General features: G+C 51.4%; 4 protein-coding genes across 4 annotated transcripts; 3 read left to right on the top strand and 1 right to left on the bottom strand.

The window, feature by feature from the left end:
* Positions 1-1701: 1701 nt before the first annotated feature.
* ACRALDRAFT_206505 (uncharacterized protein) lies at positions 1702-8357 on the top strand (the record flags this gene model as incomplete). The annotated part of the gene is made up of 4 exons (XM_071022057.1): positions 1702-1715; positions 7928-8023; positions 8050-8199; positions 8237-8357. The coding sequence occupies 4 exons, from the start codon at positions 1702-1704 to the stop codon at positions 8355-8357; spliced, it is 381 nt and encodes a 126-aa protein (XP_070878349.1).
* A 23-nt stretch (positions 8358-8380) lies between these two features.
* On the top strand, positions 8381-10043 carry ACRALDRAFT_2023551 (uncharacterized protein; the record flags this gene model as incomplete). The annotated part of the gene is made up of 2 exons (XM_071020143.1): positions 8381-8584; positions 8634-10043. 2 exons carry the CDS (start codon positions 8381-8383, stop codon positions 10041-10043), a joined length of 1614 nt encoding a protein of 537 aa, XP_070878348.1.
* A 307-nt stretch (positions 10044-10350) lies between these two features.
* ACRALDRAFT_1027340 (glycoside hydrolase family 74 protein) lies at positions 10351-12745 on the bottom strand (the record flags this gene model as incomplete). The annotated part of the gene is made up of 3 exons (XM_071014815.1): positions 10351-12262; positions 12382-12468; positions 12522-12745. 3 exons carry the CDS (start codon positions 12743-12745, stop codon positions 10351-10353), a joined length of 2223 nt encoding a protein of 740 aa, XP_070878347.1.
* A 1150-nt stretch (positions 12746-13895) lies between these two features.
* On the top strand, positions 13896-17220 carry ACRALDRAFT_2038223 (glycoside hydrolase family 2 protein; the record flags this gene model as incomplete). The annotated part of the gene is made up of 4 exons (XM_071020855.1): positions 13896-14714; positions 14835-15638; positions 15696-15999; positions 16055-17220. The coding sequence occupies 4 exons, from the start codon at positions 13896-13898 to the stop codon at positions 17218-17220; spliced, it is 3093 nt and encodes a 1030-aa protein (XP_070878346.1).
* Between the last annotated feature and the right edge of the window lie 234 nt (positions 17221-17454).

Genomic DNA, 17454 nt, shown 5'->3' with positions numbered 1-17454 from the left:
GCCCTCCCCCTTTAAAGAGCGATAGCTTATCCGACGGTGCTCCTAAGTACCTTAACGCTCTAGAGGGTGTCCTTAACTATACTAGCGAGGATATCGTTATAGGCGGTGGTGCTAATAAAGCCACCGTCTTTAACGAGGAGGAGGCTTTCTCTAATAGGTCGTTATTATCGGAGTTTATACCCTTAATTAACGGGTCTAGTAGTGGACCCTCGGACTTTAGCAACGGCGACGGTATTATTATAGCGGTGCGTCCTGTTATTTTAGTTAGGTCTAGCCTAGAGCTTTATACTCCTTATAGGCGGTGCGCCCGTAGCTTTATTAGCTTAAAGCTACGTGGCGATAGCGCTACCGGTCCTATTACTATACGGCCCTGCTATAGTAGTAAGGTATCCGATAAATACCACTACTACTAAGATAGTAATAGCAGAGACTATAAGTTAGTATATTCCTATCTATAGCTATAGTCCCCTTCTCTTTAACCGCTCCTAAGGTTATTAACTAGATATAGCTTTTATTATAGGCGGAGCGGGTAGCTAAGAAGCTATAAAAGATATTAGTAGCGGCCGCGCGGGGCGGCGATAGTCTTAATAACTATACTTCTATAGGTTAACCTAAAGTATACTTAGTATATATTAAGATAATACTAATCACGTTTATAGCGGCGGGCCTATTAGGTCTAAATTAAGTTACGGCGGGCCCTTAAGGCTATAAAAAAATTCGCTTATAATAATAAGGGGTTTGACCCCGTGGCGCGTTATCGCTAAGAAGAGGAGGAAGAGGCCGAGGAGAAACGGCGCGGCGCCTCTATTAAGATAAAGCGTTATCTAGCCACTATTAGCCGTTATCTAGGCTAGTTAGTCTAAATTAAGAAATCGAAGTTAGCGGAACTTCGTAAAAAAACCGACTATAACTAAGCTTTAGTCGTTATTAGGTGCAGGTTAGGGGGAGTTAGGGGGGAGGGGCGTTAAAGTTACTTTATTTTTTTATTTTTATTTTCTATTTCTTAACTATCCTATAAATAAAAAAGTCCCTACGGGGTATAACGACGCTATTAACTAATACTATCCTTCCGATTATAATATTCCTTAACGAGCGTGTTAGGGAGGTGTCTCCGCGGCTCCTATATATTATATTTATATCCGTAGTCGGTCTACTTAATAAGGTATTCACGCCTATTACTATTATAACGATAGGCCAGGACCTCTTCGACTTCGTATTTATCGGACTCCTAGGGCTTAACCTTTATGTCCGTGGGTATAGGCGACTTACCGTCTCGGGACTTCCACGGTTTAAGGAGGGAGATTAGGAAAACGTTATAAATCTTTATAAACTCCGGGAGTTATAGCTTATAGGCGAGCCTATACTATCCTATTACGGAGGTGATCTTATAGGGGCCGAGGAACTTATCTAATAACTTCTTATTAAGGCGGCGCTGCTTAATATTCTTCGCGGATAATAGCACGTAATCCCCTGCCTTAAAACGCTAGCCTACACGGCCGGTATTATAGTACTTCTTATAGGTGGTTTAGGCCTTCCTTATAAGGACCTCTATAGCTCTACGATTCGATATAAGGTGCTTTACCCTTTACTCGGCTACCGCGGCGTGGACCTTACCCGATTTACGTATCTGTATATTATAAGGCCCGCGCGGGTTAAAACCCATTAACGCGATAAAAGGCGTCTGCCGGATAGCCGAATGCTATGCGGTGTTATACGTGAACTATGCTAGGGGCAGTTAGTCTACCTAGTCGTCCTGCTATAGGGAATAAAACGCCCGTAAGAAGTGCTTTAGGTTCTGATTCTGGCGCTCCGTCTAACCGTCCGTCTAGGGGTAGAACGTAGTGGATAGCCTTCTTATAACGCCTAGGAGGCTATATAAGGTAGTCCAGAACTTACTAGTAAATAGGGACCTATAATCCGAAACGATGCTATCGGGTAATCCGTAGAGGCTAAAAACGTGTACTTATAGGATATAAGCCAGACCCTTAGCTATTAGGGCGCTACTATAAGGGACGTATAACGCGTACTTAGTATACCGATACACTATAACCAGGATAGCGTCCCTTTTTTTGCCTTAGGACGTTATAAGGGGGAGACCCGTTATAAAATCCATCGAGATCTCTTAAAATAGTCGTTCGGGCATGGGCAGAGGTGCTAGGTACCTAAAGGGCTTATACTAATAAGGCTTAGTCCTTTAATAGATCCTATAAATAGGCACGAACTTCTTAACGTCTCGCGAGAGGTACTCCTAGTGGTAGGACTTAGAAATCCTTTTAATAGTTTAGCTTAACCTAGGGTGGCCTATAATAGGCTTATCGTGAAAAGCTTAAAGGACCTTATCGCGTAAACCTAGCTGGTTTAGGACGTAGAGACGGTCCCTAAAATAGACCGTACCTTAACTATTATAGGATTAAGGGTCCGATAGGTTATCTTTTATTGCTAAGGAGATATAAAAGGGATCGTCCTTCTAGGCAAAAATGACTTTGTCTTTTAAACTAGCTAGACCCGAGGGCTTAGGTACACCTCGGGACCTTAGAAGGCCGATTATAAACTTCTTAGTGAATCCCTTAACGGGTTTCTGCCGCTCCGCTTTAAGATCCGCCTAATTTATAGCGAGCTACGGCTTCCTTAATAGTCTATCCGCAGGGTTCTAAGCGCCCGGGTAATAACGAATCTTAAAATTAAAGCTAGAAAGCTCCTTTAGCTAACGGGCGTATTAAGGTTTAATTCGAGGCTTATTTAGTAGATACCGGTGGTTTAAGTGGTTAGTTAGCACCTTTATAGGGGTCTAATTATACGCTAGGTAGTAGCGCTATTACCGGAACGCTTCGACGATCGCTATTAGTTTAGTATTTAGTATCGGGTAGTTTAGTTCGGGTCCCCTAAGCTTCCTAGACAGGAACGTTATAGGGCGCTAGATCCGATCCTTATACTAGCTGATTATAGCACTAAGTGTAAAGTTAGAGGCGTCTAGTTCTACACGAATAGGTAAGGCTAGGTTAAAATACCGTAGTATAGGTGCTAACTAAAATAATAATCGTAACTTCTTAAAGGCGGCCCTTTTTATATCCCCTAACTAGAACGTACCCGGTCTACCTCCTAACCTTAATAGGTCCGTAAGAGGAGTAGCGACCTTTAAGTAGCCTTTAATAAAACGTTAGTAGAACCCGGTAAAACCCAGGAAGACTTAAATCTTCTTAATAGAGTTAGGCTCCTCCTAGTCCTTAATAGCCTCGACCCTTTTAGGGTCTATAAAAACACCCTTAGGGCTATATATAAAGCCTAAGAACTCGACCTCCTATATCTTAAACACACACTTCTAAGGATTCGCGAAGAGGGACTACTCCCTAAGATACGCGAGGATCTCCTTAATATATACCCGGTAGGAACTAAGATCCTTACTATAGATTAGGATATTATCTAGGTACACGATATAGATAGTATCGATAAGACCCTTTAGGGCTTTATTAATATAGCGCTAAAAGCTAGCCGGGGTATTATATAGACTAAAGGGTATTACTAAGTACTTAAACTGCCTATACTTAGTCCTAAAGGCCGTTTTTTATTTATCCCCTTCTCGAATTCTTAAGCGATAGTATACGTCCTTAAGGTCTAGCTTAGTATATACTATAAAGGTCGCGAGGCGGTTAAGGATTTCGTGTATTAGTGGTAAAGGGGTATAGTCCTTTTAGGTTACCTTATTAAGGCCTTAGTAGTCTATATATAGCTATAGTTAACTACCCTTCTTCGGCACGAATAGGATTAGGGTACCCGTAGGGCTAAATAAGGGGCGGATCTATCCCTTCGCTATAGCTTCCTTAATATAGTCTCGTAGCACGGCTAACTCCTATTCGGCTAGGGGATAGATAAGGCCGAATAGGGGTGACTTACTTTCCTTTATTTCGATCGCGTAGTCCTATCGCTAGTAGGCGGGTAGACGGCTGGCCTCTATGATATTAAAGACGTCCTAGAACTCTTAGTACTGCTTAGGGACAAGGCTTTCCGGCACTTCCTTATCTAATTCCTCTTAATAGGGCCCTGGATTAATATATACTAGAATTCCTTTATTATATTATATATAGTTAGGGGGTATAGGGGGTAGGGGATAGGACGGGTCTAATTAGATAACGGGGATTAAAGGACTATTAGGTAACGTATCCTTTATTTCTCCGGGGGTATTCCACCTTATACCTATAACCCTACCGATACGGGGGGCGCTCGACTTTACTAGCCAAACTATTAACTAAAAGTTCTCCTTAGCTTTTTTTAGCTCCCTCCGGCTCGGGACGCCCCTAAGGTCGTCCCTATAGAGTCGATATATCTATTTACTAGTTCGGAAGGAGGTAACAGGGTTATATTTAACTAACTAAGGTATACTAAGGATAATCTAGGATTTATCCGGGTCTATATCCAGCACCTCGAACTCGATAGGGTATATCCGGGTTCGGTCCTAGCTATCCGTGACCTTAATATACGTCTTAAGAGTCCCGAGGGACTATACTTCGACCCCTAGGATAACCTACCCTAGTTTCTTTAGCGGGCCTAAGGGCTTATAGTCAGGGGGTAGGGCTCTTTAGTCGATTAAGTTAACCTTAGCGCCTCTATTAAGCTTAGCGCTCTAGCGGCCTTATCCGCCGCTTAGCCGTATCTTTAACTTCGCCTTAATCGCGCCCTTACTAGCGAAGAACGGCTAAAACGGCGGCCTATCCTAGGCCTAAGCCTATTTAATAACGGGGGCCCGGGGGTTAATTAGTAGGTTATTAGGGTTCTGACTAACGGAGTATCCTAACAACTAACCTAAATTAGAGGTTTTTTTCGGGCACTCGTTCCGGTAATAGCCCTTCTTATTATATCCGAAATAAGTAATATTACTCTTATAGCGCCTCTTAGGGGGACCTTAGGTCTCTATATCGTCCACTTTAATTAACTCTATAAAACCTTAAGGCGGTATAGAAGGACGGGCCGTTACGGTACGGGCCTTATTAGGGGCACTATTACGCCCACGCTTTTCGCCGCGATTATGCCTTAGGCGATCGTTCCGGGGTGGCTCTTCTTTATTCTTACGTAAAAGGGTAATCTCCGCCTACCGGGCTATAACTCCTAGTGCCTTATTATCGGTAAGGATACCGGCTACTATAATCTAATTATATAGTGGCTTATTAAGTTTTATTAAGATTAACTATATACGCCACTTATTAAGGAAGGGTAGGGACACCTTATTAAATAACGAGTTAAGCTTATTAATAAACTTAGTGTAGGACTAATTAGGCTTTTATAGGGTCTAGTCTAAGAATAGCTTCTTAGTTATAGATATCTCGCGGGTCTTATCGTCGACTAATTACTTAGTTAGGAACGACTTAAGGTCCTCCTAAGTAGCACCTTTAGTCTTCCTATATATACGTTTATAGTAGGCACGCTAGCGGGACTTTATTATCTTTAGTAGCAGGGTAGACGCGAGGTGTATTTTCTCCGGTTCGGTGGGTTTAATATCGTTAAGTATAAAACGCTCTTTAAGTTCCTCGATAAAGGTCTAGAACTAGTTATAGGACTGCCCGTCCTATTCCGGGAGCTTTTACGGAACCTTATACTAACTTTTACGGGAGTCCCCTTAGGGTATATACTCGGAGGTATCGGGGTCCTTCCTTTATCGAAGGGTAAGGAGGCGCTTCTCCTTCTTTTTATAGGCTTAGCGGTCCTTATAGTGCTTAATTAGGAAATCGAGCTCCACCGACGATAGGGTGCCGGGGGGGCGGCTCTTAAGGTCTTTAATATCGAATTAGGGTTCTATTCGGATAACTTAGGGGGTCCCCTAGTCGAGTAATAGTCCTACTATAGGATTACGAGCGTCCGGGTTAGCTTATCCGCGAATCTCGAATTCGGGGTTATTATCTTTATCCTCTAACTCGGGCATAAAGGATTACTCGTGATCGGCGCCTAATAGCCCGGCTTCGGCTCCTTTGGTAGCGGGGGAAGTATCCCGGGTACGAATAGTGGTGGTACGCTTAGGGGGTATCTTAAGTACTAGCTAGGGGTAGTAGTAGGATTTATAAAATAACTAGTCTTTTAAACTCTTAATAGTCGTTATACCCGTAAACGGTTAGAATAAACAAAATATTATAGGTTTTTGTGTAAGGAGTAAAGAGAGTCGTTAAGACTATAATAAGAATAGGTCACGAAGCTGACCTTAGGGGGGGGGAATGATTATAAGATTATTCGTTAAGCCCTCCCTTCTAGGACTTAACAGGAAAACGTCTACTTTAAGGTCCCCTGGCTATCCTCCTAGTAGGCAGCCGAGCCTAAGGCCCTAAGTCTTAAATAGACTCTTACTAACTTAAATAAACCCGTTTATATGCTAGCCTAGGGTCCTCCTAGGGGCGGGTTCCGTCCACACGTTCCTTAATGTCTCTTATCGCCCCTTGACTAGAATGCCCCTGACAATTTCCCTTACTTTCGGCGTCCTTTTTAAGGTTACTCTGGAACCTTTTTCGGCGATCGTTATCCTAGCTAGCGATAATCCGGTTATAGCGTTCTTCTGTCTCCTTAGATAGCTTAAAGGTCTTCCCTTTTCGGGCCGGGTTAACGTTTAGGCAGGTCTAAATTAGCTTATAGTAGCTTCGGGTCTTCCGGGCTATACGGTAATCGTAGATAAATTCCCTTTTAGTACCCTGACCCTATTAACGATCCTTTTAATCCGATTAACGATCCGGTTACTAACCTTCTTTATCCTTTCCTAGGAATATAGCTATATAGAACGACGATAATCCCGGCTTCCGATTTAAACGCAGAGGGTGCCTATAATATAGCCAGGTAGTATATTCGTTAATAACGCTCTCGATATCCGGTAAATCGTCTTCGTCTTCTTCTACTAATATTATAGAAAACCGGGCTTCCGACTACTCTAGGGAAATCGATCCGATCACGTTAAAAAATCCGTTAAGTTAATCTATTTTCGAATCGATCGCGCGAACCTAATACGTCTTTGCCTCTTTATATAACTTACGGAAGTCGTTAAGCCAGCGTTAGTAAGGCATCTTCCTAATAGATTATATATAACTATCCTAATAGCGCTTAACGAGTAACCTCTAGGCGGCGTTAGTGGGTTTAAGATATGCCTTTAGGATTCGCAGGATTTCCTTTAGATTATCTTTGCCGGCGAAGGACTCCGCGAGGCTCCGGTCTATAGTAATAGTGATATAGTCCAGCATAGCCTTTATCGCGGCCTTTTCCTGCTTATATTCGTTATAGGAGAAGAGCCATAGCTTATATTTTTAATCCTAATTTTTATCTTTACTTACGGTAAGAGGGTTAACCTTTTTAAGGCGCTATAGACGTTTAGTATCGTTAAGATCCGGATCCACGAGCTTCGTAACCTTGTTAGATAAGGCGACTTCTATTACACGCAGATACCACTAGTACTAGTCCTTAGAGGAGGTTAGTATAACCGAAGTTATCGTAACGGCGTGGATAAGAAGGAGAAGGAAAAGGAGAAAGAGAAATAGATAAAGGCGGTTAAAGGGGTTAGTAATAATAGGCAGGCGGATAGGCTAGTGGACGACTCTATCCGTAACAGAGCAGGGACTTAAAAAAAAGGCTCTAGTTAATTAAGAGCTTTAAAAAGAGGGCTTTAAAAGAGAGAGGCTTAGAGCCTAGAACTATTAGATCGACTAGAATAGAGGCGTATTACCAGAGCGCCGGGCTTATAACTATCAGGACACTAATATCGTATAAAGTATAACTTATATTTATTATAGACTATAAAAGAGTACCAGTCTACGATATCCTATATATACCTTAATAAAGGGGAAATAACACTATAATACATCCAATAGAAGTACCGCCGTATTCGGAGCAGTGTGTGACGTGGCTCTGCGAATATACCCAACAGGATATCGGGGCATTTGGGCACAAATGCCTGACATACCTCAAGTACTTGTAGCTTCAAAACCAATTCAACCAGCTCCCAAACTAACATCATCGTCTCGATCCGTCGGACTACTTCGTACATTACCTGCATCACCATCTCGTTCTCTTGCAGGCCAAGTCATCGAGTCAAAAACACCAAAACGCACATCTTGTATATACAAACCGGACTGCGACCCAACCTCAGCCCGCCCGCCTCCTCATCCCGCTCCAACCGATCAGCACTCATGAATCGCCTCTCATAACCATCCTCCTTGGTCCTCTGTATTTGTACTATGCGTCTGCGTCCTTCATAACTGTCCTACAAAACGACAAGAATACCTCCAACCCGTGCCGTCATCACTCACATCTCGGCCGAGTTTCGATTACCCTCGACACCGTTGCGCTGGCACACCGTCAAGCTTGACCTGATCGATCCACGGACCGAATCGGACTAAGAAACCCGGCACCGCTCGCTTCAATGGCCGGGCCCGATCCCCCCACCGACCTAGAGGCCCGATCCTGTCCCCAGCCCTCCGTCGATCACGACCATGCCGTCCCCCCCGAAACCCCGCCGTCCGAAGTCGACCTTGAGAAGCTCGGCAGACAACGCCCTGCCGTCTTCACCACCATCTGGGCTGAACTCGGTTTCATCGTGTCCCTTTTGGCCTCCATGATCATGGCCGTACGTCTTGTCGTCCCTCGACCCCATGACAGACTAACAAACTGGCTAGGAATTCTTCGTCTCGGGCTTCCACGTCATCCTTCCCCCCCTAGCCATCGAGCTCGACATACCCGAATCCTCCCAGACCTGGCCCGCCAGCGTCTTCGCCCTCGTCGCCGGCGCCTTCCTCCTCCCCTTCGGCCGCCTCGCCGACATGTACGGCGGCTACGCCGTCTTCAACGCCGGCCTCATCTGGTTCCTGGTCTGGGGCCTCGTCGCCGGCTTCAGCCAAGACTACGTCATGCTCATCGCCTGCCGCGCCCTCCAGGGCCTCGGCGCCGCCGCCTTCCTGCCCTCCGGCATCATGCTGCTCGGCAAGACCTACCGCCCCGGCCCGCGCAAGAACCTCATCTTCGCCCTCTACGGCGCCGCCGCCCCGCTGGGCTTCTTCGTCGGCATCCTCTTCGGCGGCATCGCTGGCGACTTCCTCAACTGGCGCTGGTACTTTTGGCTCGGCGCCATCGTCGTCGCCGTCATCTGCGTCGTCGCCCTGCTCACCGTGCCCAATGACTGGCGCCCCGCTGCCACCGCCACCACCGACTCCGGGGCCCCTCTGGCCATGGACTGGGCTGGCTTCGCCACCATCGTACCGGGCCTCCTCCTCGTCGTCTACGCCTTCACCGACAGCTCGCAGGCCCCTGACGGCTGGGCGAGCCCGCAAATCATCGTCACCCTGGTCCTCGGTATCGCCTTCCTCGCCGCCGCCTATTATATCGAGGGCTACGTCGCCGCCCAGCCTCTGCTCCCCGCCGAGCTGTTCGCGCCGAGATACATGAAGCGCCTCATGGTCGCGCTCTTCTTCGGCTACGGCACCTTTGGCGTCTTCATGTTCTACTCGACCTTTTACATCGAGCTGGTGCTGCATGTGCCCCCCTTGCTGACCGCCGTCTGGTACATTCCGCTCATCGTGGGCGGCATCGTCATCGCCGGCGTCGGCGGCTTCACCCTCCATCTCCTCCCGGGACGCGTCCTCCTCATCCTGGCCGGCCTGGGCAATATCGGCTGCGTGCTTCTCTTCGCCCTGATGCCCGAGGACCCGGGTTACTGGTCCTGGGTCTTCCCTTCCATGGTGTGCGCCACCATTGGCATCGATATTACCTTTACCGTCAGCAACGTCTTCATCACCACCAACCTCCCCGCACGGTGGCAGGGGCTCGCCGGCGCGCTCATCAACAGTGCCTTGTTCCTCGGCATCAGCTTCTTCCTGGGGCTGGCCGACGTGGCTGTCGGTCAGACGTCGCACCTGCCGCTGCGCAAGAATTACCAGGTGGCCTTTTGGTTTGCCACCGGGACGGCCACCGTTTCGTTGCTCCTCTTTGCGCTTATCGACACTGGTCAGGCGAAGAGCCAGCTGACGGTGGAAGAGATGGCGAGGGAGGAGATGGCGAGGGAGGAGACGGCGAGGGAAGAGACGAAGTAAGAAAAGCGGGAGAGACGGAGAGGAAAAAAGAAAACAGAAGAAAGGAAAAAAAAGGGGCCTCATAGTAAGAAATAGGCAACCGGGACATATAGACGACTCACAATCAAGGGTGGATAGACATCTAATAGATAATAGACTACAGGTATAGAAATATTCAGCTCCACTGGTCATTACACCAGACTGTATTTTATTTGCTTGTCTTTCGGAGAGACTACAGACAGTTCAGCCGCATGTCGCGCTGATGTTCGACTCGATGCTTCTGATTCTCAACTAGACTTACATCATTACAAGACACAAGACCATAGTCTCAACACTTGACCGCTCCAACGACACCCTCGGCCCAGAAAACACCGCGGCCGTTGGTACCGACATACACCAGACCGGGGTGGTTGGCGCTGCCAGCGAGAGCATTGGCATCAATCGCGCCGAAGCCAATCTCGCCCTGGATATCCTCCCAGGTCGCGCCGCCATTAGCGCTGGCGTACAGCTTGGGGCCCTCGGCACCGGTACCAAACACGTAGACGTTCCAACCGTCGTCCTCCCCACGGCCAAGCGCAACGCGGAACGTATCAGTGACCTCCGACGACACGAGCTGGAACGTCTGGCCAAAGTCCACGCTATGGAATACCCCCGCGTTCGTCGACACCCAGACGTCGCCGGCCTCGGTCGGGTGCGCGGCGATGGAGCGCACCTGCGACACCCCCTCGAGCTCGCCACCCTCGACAAACGTCGCGCCGCCGTCCGTCGAGACGTAGAACACGCCCGCGGCACCAGCGTAGAAGACGTCGTTCTCACGCTTGTCGCTGGCAATGACGGCCCTAGAGGGGAGCGACGCGACGGCCGAAAGAGCGGCCCCGTTCAGCGACCGCTGCACGCCGACCGTCTCGGTCGACCAGAGGATGGTGTCGCCGTCGGCCGAGTAGGCCACGGTACCGCCGGCGGCCTGGGTGTTGGCGGCGGGGCTCATGGACCAGGTGAGACCGCCGTCGGAGGAAACGGCGAGCTGTTCCCCGCCGGCGACGTTGCCGACGTGGACGACGCGGCCGACGTCGTTGCCGGCGTAGTCGACGCTGACCGAGTTGTCGAAGCGGGGGTTGGCCCAGACGGTCTGCGGCGGGGTGTCGAGGTGGTCGCGGCTCGCAAAGGTGAAGCCGGCGTTGTCAAAGGTGGCGGCCAGGAGCTCGCTGCCGTTCGGGGCGGAGGCGAGGGAGAGCACGGCAAACTCTTCGATGCCGTCGGCCAGGGACTGGATGTTGATGGTCTCGTCGATGTCCCAGTTGGCCAGGTCGTGGCCTCCGTAGATGGTCAGGCCGGTGCCGTACAGCCAGTGGTCGCTGTCAAAGGGGTTGATCTCGAGGGACTCGATCATCCAGCCGAGCTTCTCGGTGACGCCGTCGAGGAAGTTGGTCTGGATCCACGGCGCCTTGGGGGCGGAGATATTGTAGCGGCGGTTCATCTCCGGGTAGGCACCCCACTGCCAGATGGGCGACCAGGTGGCGCCCGAGTCGGTGGAGCGCCAGATCTGGGCGTCGGGCCACCACGAGTTGAGGGCGGCCACGACGAGGGTGCCCGGGTTCTGGGCGTCCAGGGCCAGGCCGCCGAAGCCGAAGTAGTGGTCGTCGCCGCTGACGGGGGTGATGTTGGTCCACGAGCCGTCGGCGATGCTGTAGCGGTAGATGGCGCCGTCGCTGCCGTCGTAAGGGCCGGAGCCGTCGCTGTAGGTGAGGTACAAGAAACCCTCCTCGTGCGAGAGCTTGGCCTTGTGGGGGAGGAAACCGACGGGTTGGTCGGCGACGGCGGTCCAGGTGGCGCCGGCGTCTTCCGAGACGTAGACCGACTCGGCGGTTTTGTCGGCGGTGCCGACAAAGATGCGAGAGGTGGCGCCGTCGAGGGCGTCGGAGGTGGTATCGAAAGTGACAAAGGCGAGGCCGTGGATGTCCCCGTTGTAGCCACCCTGGTCGCTGGGGTCGGGGATGAAGGTGCCGGGGTTGGGGAAGGCGGTCACCTGCTCAAAGGTGGCACCGCCGTCGGTGCTCTTCCACAGGCCGTTGCCGCTGCGGGCGCCGAAGTAGACGATGTCGGAGTTGATGGGATCGACGGCCAGGCGCTCACCCATGCCGCGGCCCGGCATGTTACCGCCGACCTTGAAGGGGAGCTCGCTGAAGGACCACGTCTCGCCGCGGTTTTCGCTCCTTCCGATGGCGCCATTGTTGGGGTCCCTGTAAGGGTGTCAGCAACACGTACTGGCCAGAGAGCGAGGGAAGAAGAAGAGGAAAAAAGAAAAAAAGAAGAAAAAAAAAAGGGGGGGGGTGGGGAGAAAGGAGGGACAGCAACGCACCAGCTATTAGTATACATGCCAAAAGCAGCGAGGACCACATCGGGATCAGAAGGGTCAACGGCAACGGCGTCAATACCCCATCGATTCCTGTTCAAGTCAGTCGAGATGCCCTCCGTGTTAAACGACCGAACGAGGCATACCAGTTGTGATGAAAGGCGAGCTTATCGGTCAGAGGAGTCCACGAGTCGTCCGAGTTCCACCGGTAGAGACCGCCAATGTCGGTCCTGGCATAGGCAACTCCCTCTGCGTTAGGATGGAAGAGGATGCCGGGCACGAAGCCGCCTCCGCCACCAATGTGAACATTCTCCCAGGAGAAAGCAGCGCAGGCAGAAGCCGCAGCCGCGAGTAACAAGTGATACCTCATGGCCGGTCAACGATGGATGAACGGTGGGCGTTACGACGTCTCGGGTGACAAGGGAGCCATAGCGACCACCGGGAGGGGAGGGTCAAGGTAATATAACCGCACGTTGGTGGGGGAATCCCATGGACGGGACGAGACGACGATAGCAGGCGGCCGGGAACACGTCGCGTAGCGTAGCATGCGGCATGGCATCCTCGGCAAGGACCAATTCCCCACGAACGGGCAGGGATACGACGGTGTGAGCAGGGGGTTTTGCTGGGGTATGGGCGAAAATGGAGGGAGGCGTTCATCCGATGGCCGGACCAAGTGTCGTTTAGGGAGGAAGGGGAATGAAGCTCCGTCTGGGTTTTTGGGAATGCACGATTTGCGATGGGCGACCTGCGGATCGGCAGGACGACAAGAGCGCCGAGTCGGAGAGGCGGGCCAGGGTGAAGATGGGGCGGCCACTATGCCGATTCAGGCGAGGATCGCTCGGTTCCGAGAAGTGAGCTCCTATGGGCGTAGACGGCATTCGCATATGCCAGGTACCCGAGAATTTGTGTCGTTGTAGTGTACACTACAACGTACAGTCCACAGACGTTGTATTGAGCCCCATCTTCGACGGCAACACGATGCGGCGAAGGCCATATTGGGAACGGGAAGTCGTCCAGCCCGAGGGATGATGAGAAGATGTGATCATGAACCAATGGTCGTGCGTATAAGCCGACGAAAGTCCAGGATACAACGGTCTTGTTTGGTGTTGAAAGTAAAGATTCACATAGACGAAACTATAGACGTTGACGGGACGTGCTGGGCGACGAATTGACGGTATTTTGGCCTGGATACGTAGTCCTGTCCTTGGGATGTTGTGGAGAGGATTTTGAGGGTTTTCTTGGTGTATCGGGAGATCCCGAGTCGGTGGGGGTACGTATCTTTCCACAGTAACATTACGTAATCATTCTTCCCGACATTGTAACCAACCATATCATCTCAAGCTAGAAATGATGAGTCATCATACCCACAGGCATTTTCGTTCCGAAATGAGGGGCATCACCCTTTCTTTCTTTCACCTTCACCTCCACCTTCGCGTCTGCTGATCCTCAGCTTGAACCAACACCAAGGCAGTGTCACGGCATTTCACCAATGTCGTAATTATCATATCAAACGCAATAAGATGACCATTATCCGAGCCGTAGATCGGCAGAGTCCACCGCGTTCCTCCACCGTAGGCCCAGTCGATCACTTTCCCGAGTCAACGCCAGACTGGAACAACCTCCAGGTCCTCCATCGCAACACTCTCCCCCCCAGGAGCGGCTTCTTCGTCTACGGAAATGCCAGAGATGCCTTGGATTACAATCCCAGCAAAGCCAAGTGTCTTTGTCTGTCCGGTAAATGGAAGTTCCACCTCTCTCCCTCCCCTTTTGAAGGCCCCCGTGATTTCTGGACCACCGGCTTCGACACCTATTCTTGGGACGATATAGTCGTCCCGGGCATGTGGCAATGTCAGGGCTTTGGTCGAGGTCCTCATTACACAAACTACGACTATCCGTTTCCCGTCGATCCCCCCAACGTTTCCTACACCGATAACGAGTGCGGCAGACACGTCACTTCCTTTCACGTACCCAGCCACTATGCCTGTCATCAACTGCGATTGCGTTTTGAAGGTGTCGATTCTGCTTTTACCGTCTGGTTGAACGGTTCGTATGTGGGATATTCTCAGGGATCACGCAACCCGAGTGAGTTTGACGTGACTGCTTTCGCTCGTGTCGGCGACAACAACGGCAACATGCTCGCTGTGGAAGTCTACCAGCGATGTGATGGCTCGTATATTGAAGATCAGGACCAGTGGTGGCTCAGCGGAATTTTCCGACATGTCTACCTTCACGCCTTTCCCCCCGTTCACCTTGAAGACCTTCACGTTCGACCCCTCTTGGACGATGATTATGTCGATGCCTCTGTCGTTGTCGACCTCACCATGGGGACCATGGCCACTGTTAAGCAGACCTCGATAACTGTCGAGTTGGCTGATGCCCATGGCTGCTGCATTTGTCGCGAAACAAAAGACCTGGACCTGGGCCATAGCCTCTCCATCTCCCTACCTTCTCGCCTCGAGCTGCGTGTCGTCAACCCTCATAAGTGGACCGCCGAGTCCCCTTACCTCTACACCCTAGTCGTTCGTTTCCCCGGCGGCGCCGTTCCGCAAAGAATAGGTTTCCGCCGCGTAGAGATTCTCCAAGGCACCTTCTGCGTCAACGGAAGCCCCGTCAACCTCCGAGGTGTGAACCGCCATGAACACCATCCCGACGCTGGCCGCGCCGTGCCCTACGAGTTCATGCGACAGGACCTGCTGCTCATGAAGAGACATAATATCAACGCCATCCGCACGTCTCATTACATCCAGGATCAGAGGCTGTACGACTTGGCTGACGAGCTTGGACTTTGGGTCCTCGACGAAACTGACCTCGAATGCCACGGCTTTGCCAGTGTCGGTGGTGACCCGGCCAAGTTTACCTCTGATAACCCGGATTGGGAGCCCTCCTACCTGGACCGCGTCCGCCAGATGGTCATGCGCGACAAGAACCACCCGTCCGTCATCATCTGGTCCCTGGGAAACGAATCATTCTACGGTCGAAACCACAAAGCCATGTATGACTTAATCAAGACCGTCGATGCCACCCGTCCTGTCCACTACGAAGGCGACCGGCAGGCCATATCGGTCGACATGCACAGCAGGATGTATCTCCCTGTCGGTGACCTCGTCGAATTCGCCAGGCAAAAGTCGGGCAAGTTCCCGCTCGTTCTCTGCGAATTCGCCCATGCCATGGGAAACGGACCGGGTGCACTCAAGGAGTATATCGATGCGTTCTACAAATATCCTCGACTAATGGGAGGTTTCGTCTGGGAATGGGCCAACCACGTCTGCATTTCCCTTTTCTAGTTGCTTGCCTCGTTACACCCAGCTGAGTATTTTCAGGGACTGCGGACCAAGACCCCCGACGGCGAGGAGTACATGGGCTACGGCGGTGACTTTGGCGACGAGCCCAACGACAAGAACTTTGTCATGGATGGCCTGTGTTTCTCCAATCACACCCCGACCCCCGGCCTTGTCGAGTATGCGAAAGCCATCGAGCCCGTTCAGACTCTGGGACTGGAAGGCGACGAGGTGACCATCATCAATCGGTACGATTTTCTCAGTCTCGATCACTTGAGTTGCATGTGTAGTATCGTCACCGAAGGCGAAACCGACATCTCACAAACCAGTCTCGACATTCCCAGGAGTATGTCATGCTTCTCGCTCTGCGTTGTCCCGAGGAAAGGACTGACATTATACAGACATAAAACCACACACGAAAGCAGTGCTGAGAATACCAAATCTGCCCGACTCATCTCCCAGGAGAATAGAGTCGTATTTTCATCTCATCTTCACTCTCTCCCGACCCACCAACTGGGCTCCCGCCGGCCACCAAGTAGCATGGGGCCAACTTCAACTCTCCCAACCCGCCAGCCTTCCCAGAGCCCTACCGTCTATTCCCAACCCCGGCGCCCTATCCGTCACGCAAGACTCGCCTACCACTCTCTCCGTAGCCTCCCCCTCCAGCTCGACAACTTGGGGCTTCGACCTATCCCTTGGCACCCTCGCCAGCCTCAGACGCCACGGTCACCAACTCCTCACCGAACCCTTCACCATCGACTTTTACCGCGCCCTAACCGACAACGACAGGGGCGGCCGCTTCGGCAAAGAATGGCGCGAGAGCAGACTGCACCAAACCAAGGCCCATATCCAGGAAGTCAAGTGGGAGGAGGAGAAGACGTCGACGCACAGCCACGGTCTCCGCGTGCAGGTCCGCTCGAAAGTCGCTCCGCCGGTGCTAGCCTGGGCCGTGCAAGTCGTCACGACCTACCACGTCCGCATGGATGGGCTGCACATCTCCGTCAACGCGGAACCGCCGCACGGCCCACCGCTACATTTCCCCACGACATTCGCAAGGATCGGACTCACAGCGGGTATAGACGGCGTGGAAACGGTGCGCTGGTGGGGCCGCGGCCCGGGGGAAAGTTACCGCGACAAGAAAATGAGCCAGGGTTTCGGAACGTGGGAACGCGCCGTCGACGAATTATTCGTGGATTACGAGTTTCCGCAGGAAGGAAGGAACAGGACCGATGTGCGGTGGGTCGAGTTTCTCGGACGCCCTCGTCGTCGTCGCGGGAGTGTTGTTGCTGGTAATCAGGAGCAGGGGACGCCGCAGCCCGAACGGCTCCTGCGGGCGCGGTTTGGCGACCTGGAGGGCGCGTCGTTCTCGGCGTCACACTACACGGCCGCTGACTTGGATGCGTGTGAGCACCCGTACGAGCTGCATCGGCGGAAGAGGCAAGACACGCTGGTGAGACTGGACTGGGCGCATCACGGACTTGGGACGGGTTCGTGCGGGCCCGCTACGTTGCCTGAATACCAACTGAGGACGGACAAGGGGTTCACGTTTGCCTTGGTTTTAGATTAGGAGGCGTTGTAATAATGATCATGGGAAGAGAAAAGGGCGGCCTTGATTTTTTGATTGTGATGAAACATGTACCTTTATGAATCGAAGAGGCACTTAATTCTGTGGCCAAGTAGCCAAAGATCATCATCATCCAATGTCACCCAAGTACAGTGTTGTTCCACGTTACCCGAATCCCTTCCGCTTCCAATCATTCCAGGTCGTCAAGTTTGTTGTTTGTTATATTCGCTGACATCA

The sequence above is a fragment of the Sodiomyces alcalophilus genome, assembly GCF_042370955.1.
Source record: "Sodiomyces alcalophilus JCM 7366 unplaced genomic scaffold ACRALscaffold_1, whole genome shotgun sequence".
NCBI classification, from domain to species: Eukaryota; Fungi; Ascomycota; class Sordariomycetes; order Glomerellales; family Plectosphaerellaceae; genus Sodiomyces; species Sodiomyces alcalophilus.
This window is presented reverse-complemented; position numbering and strand designations above follow the sequence as displayed.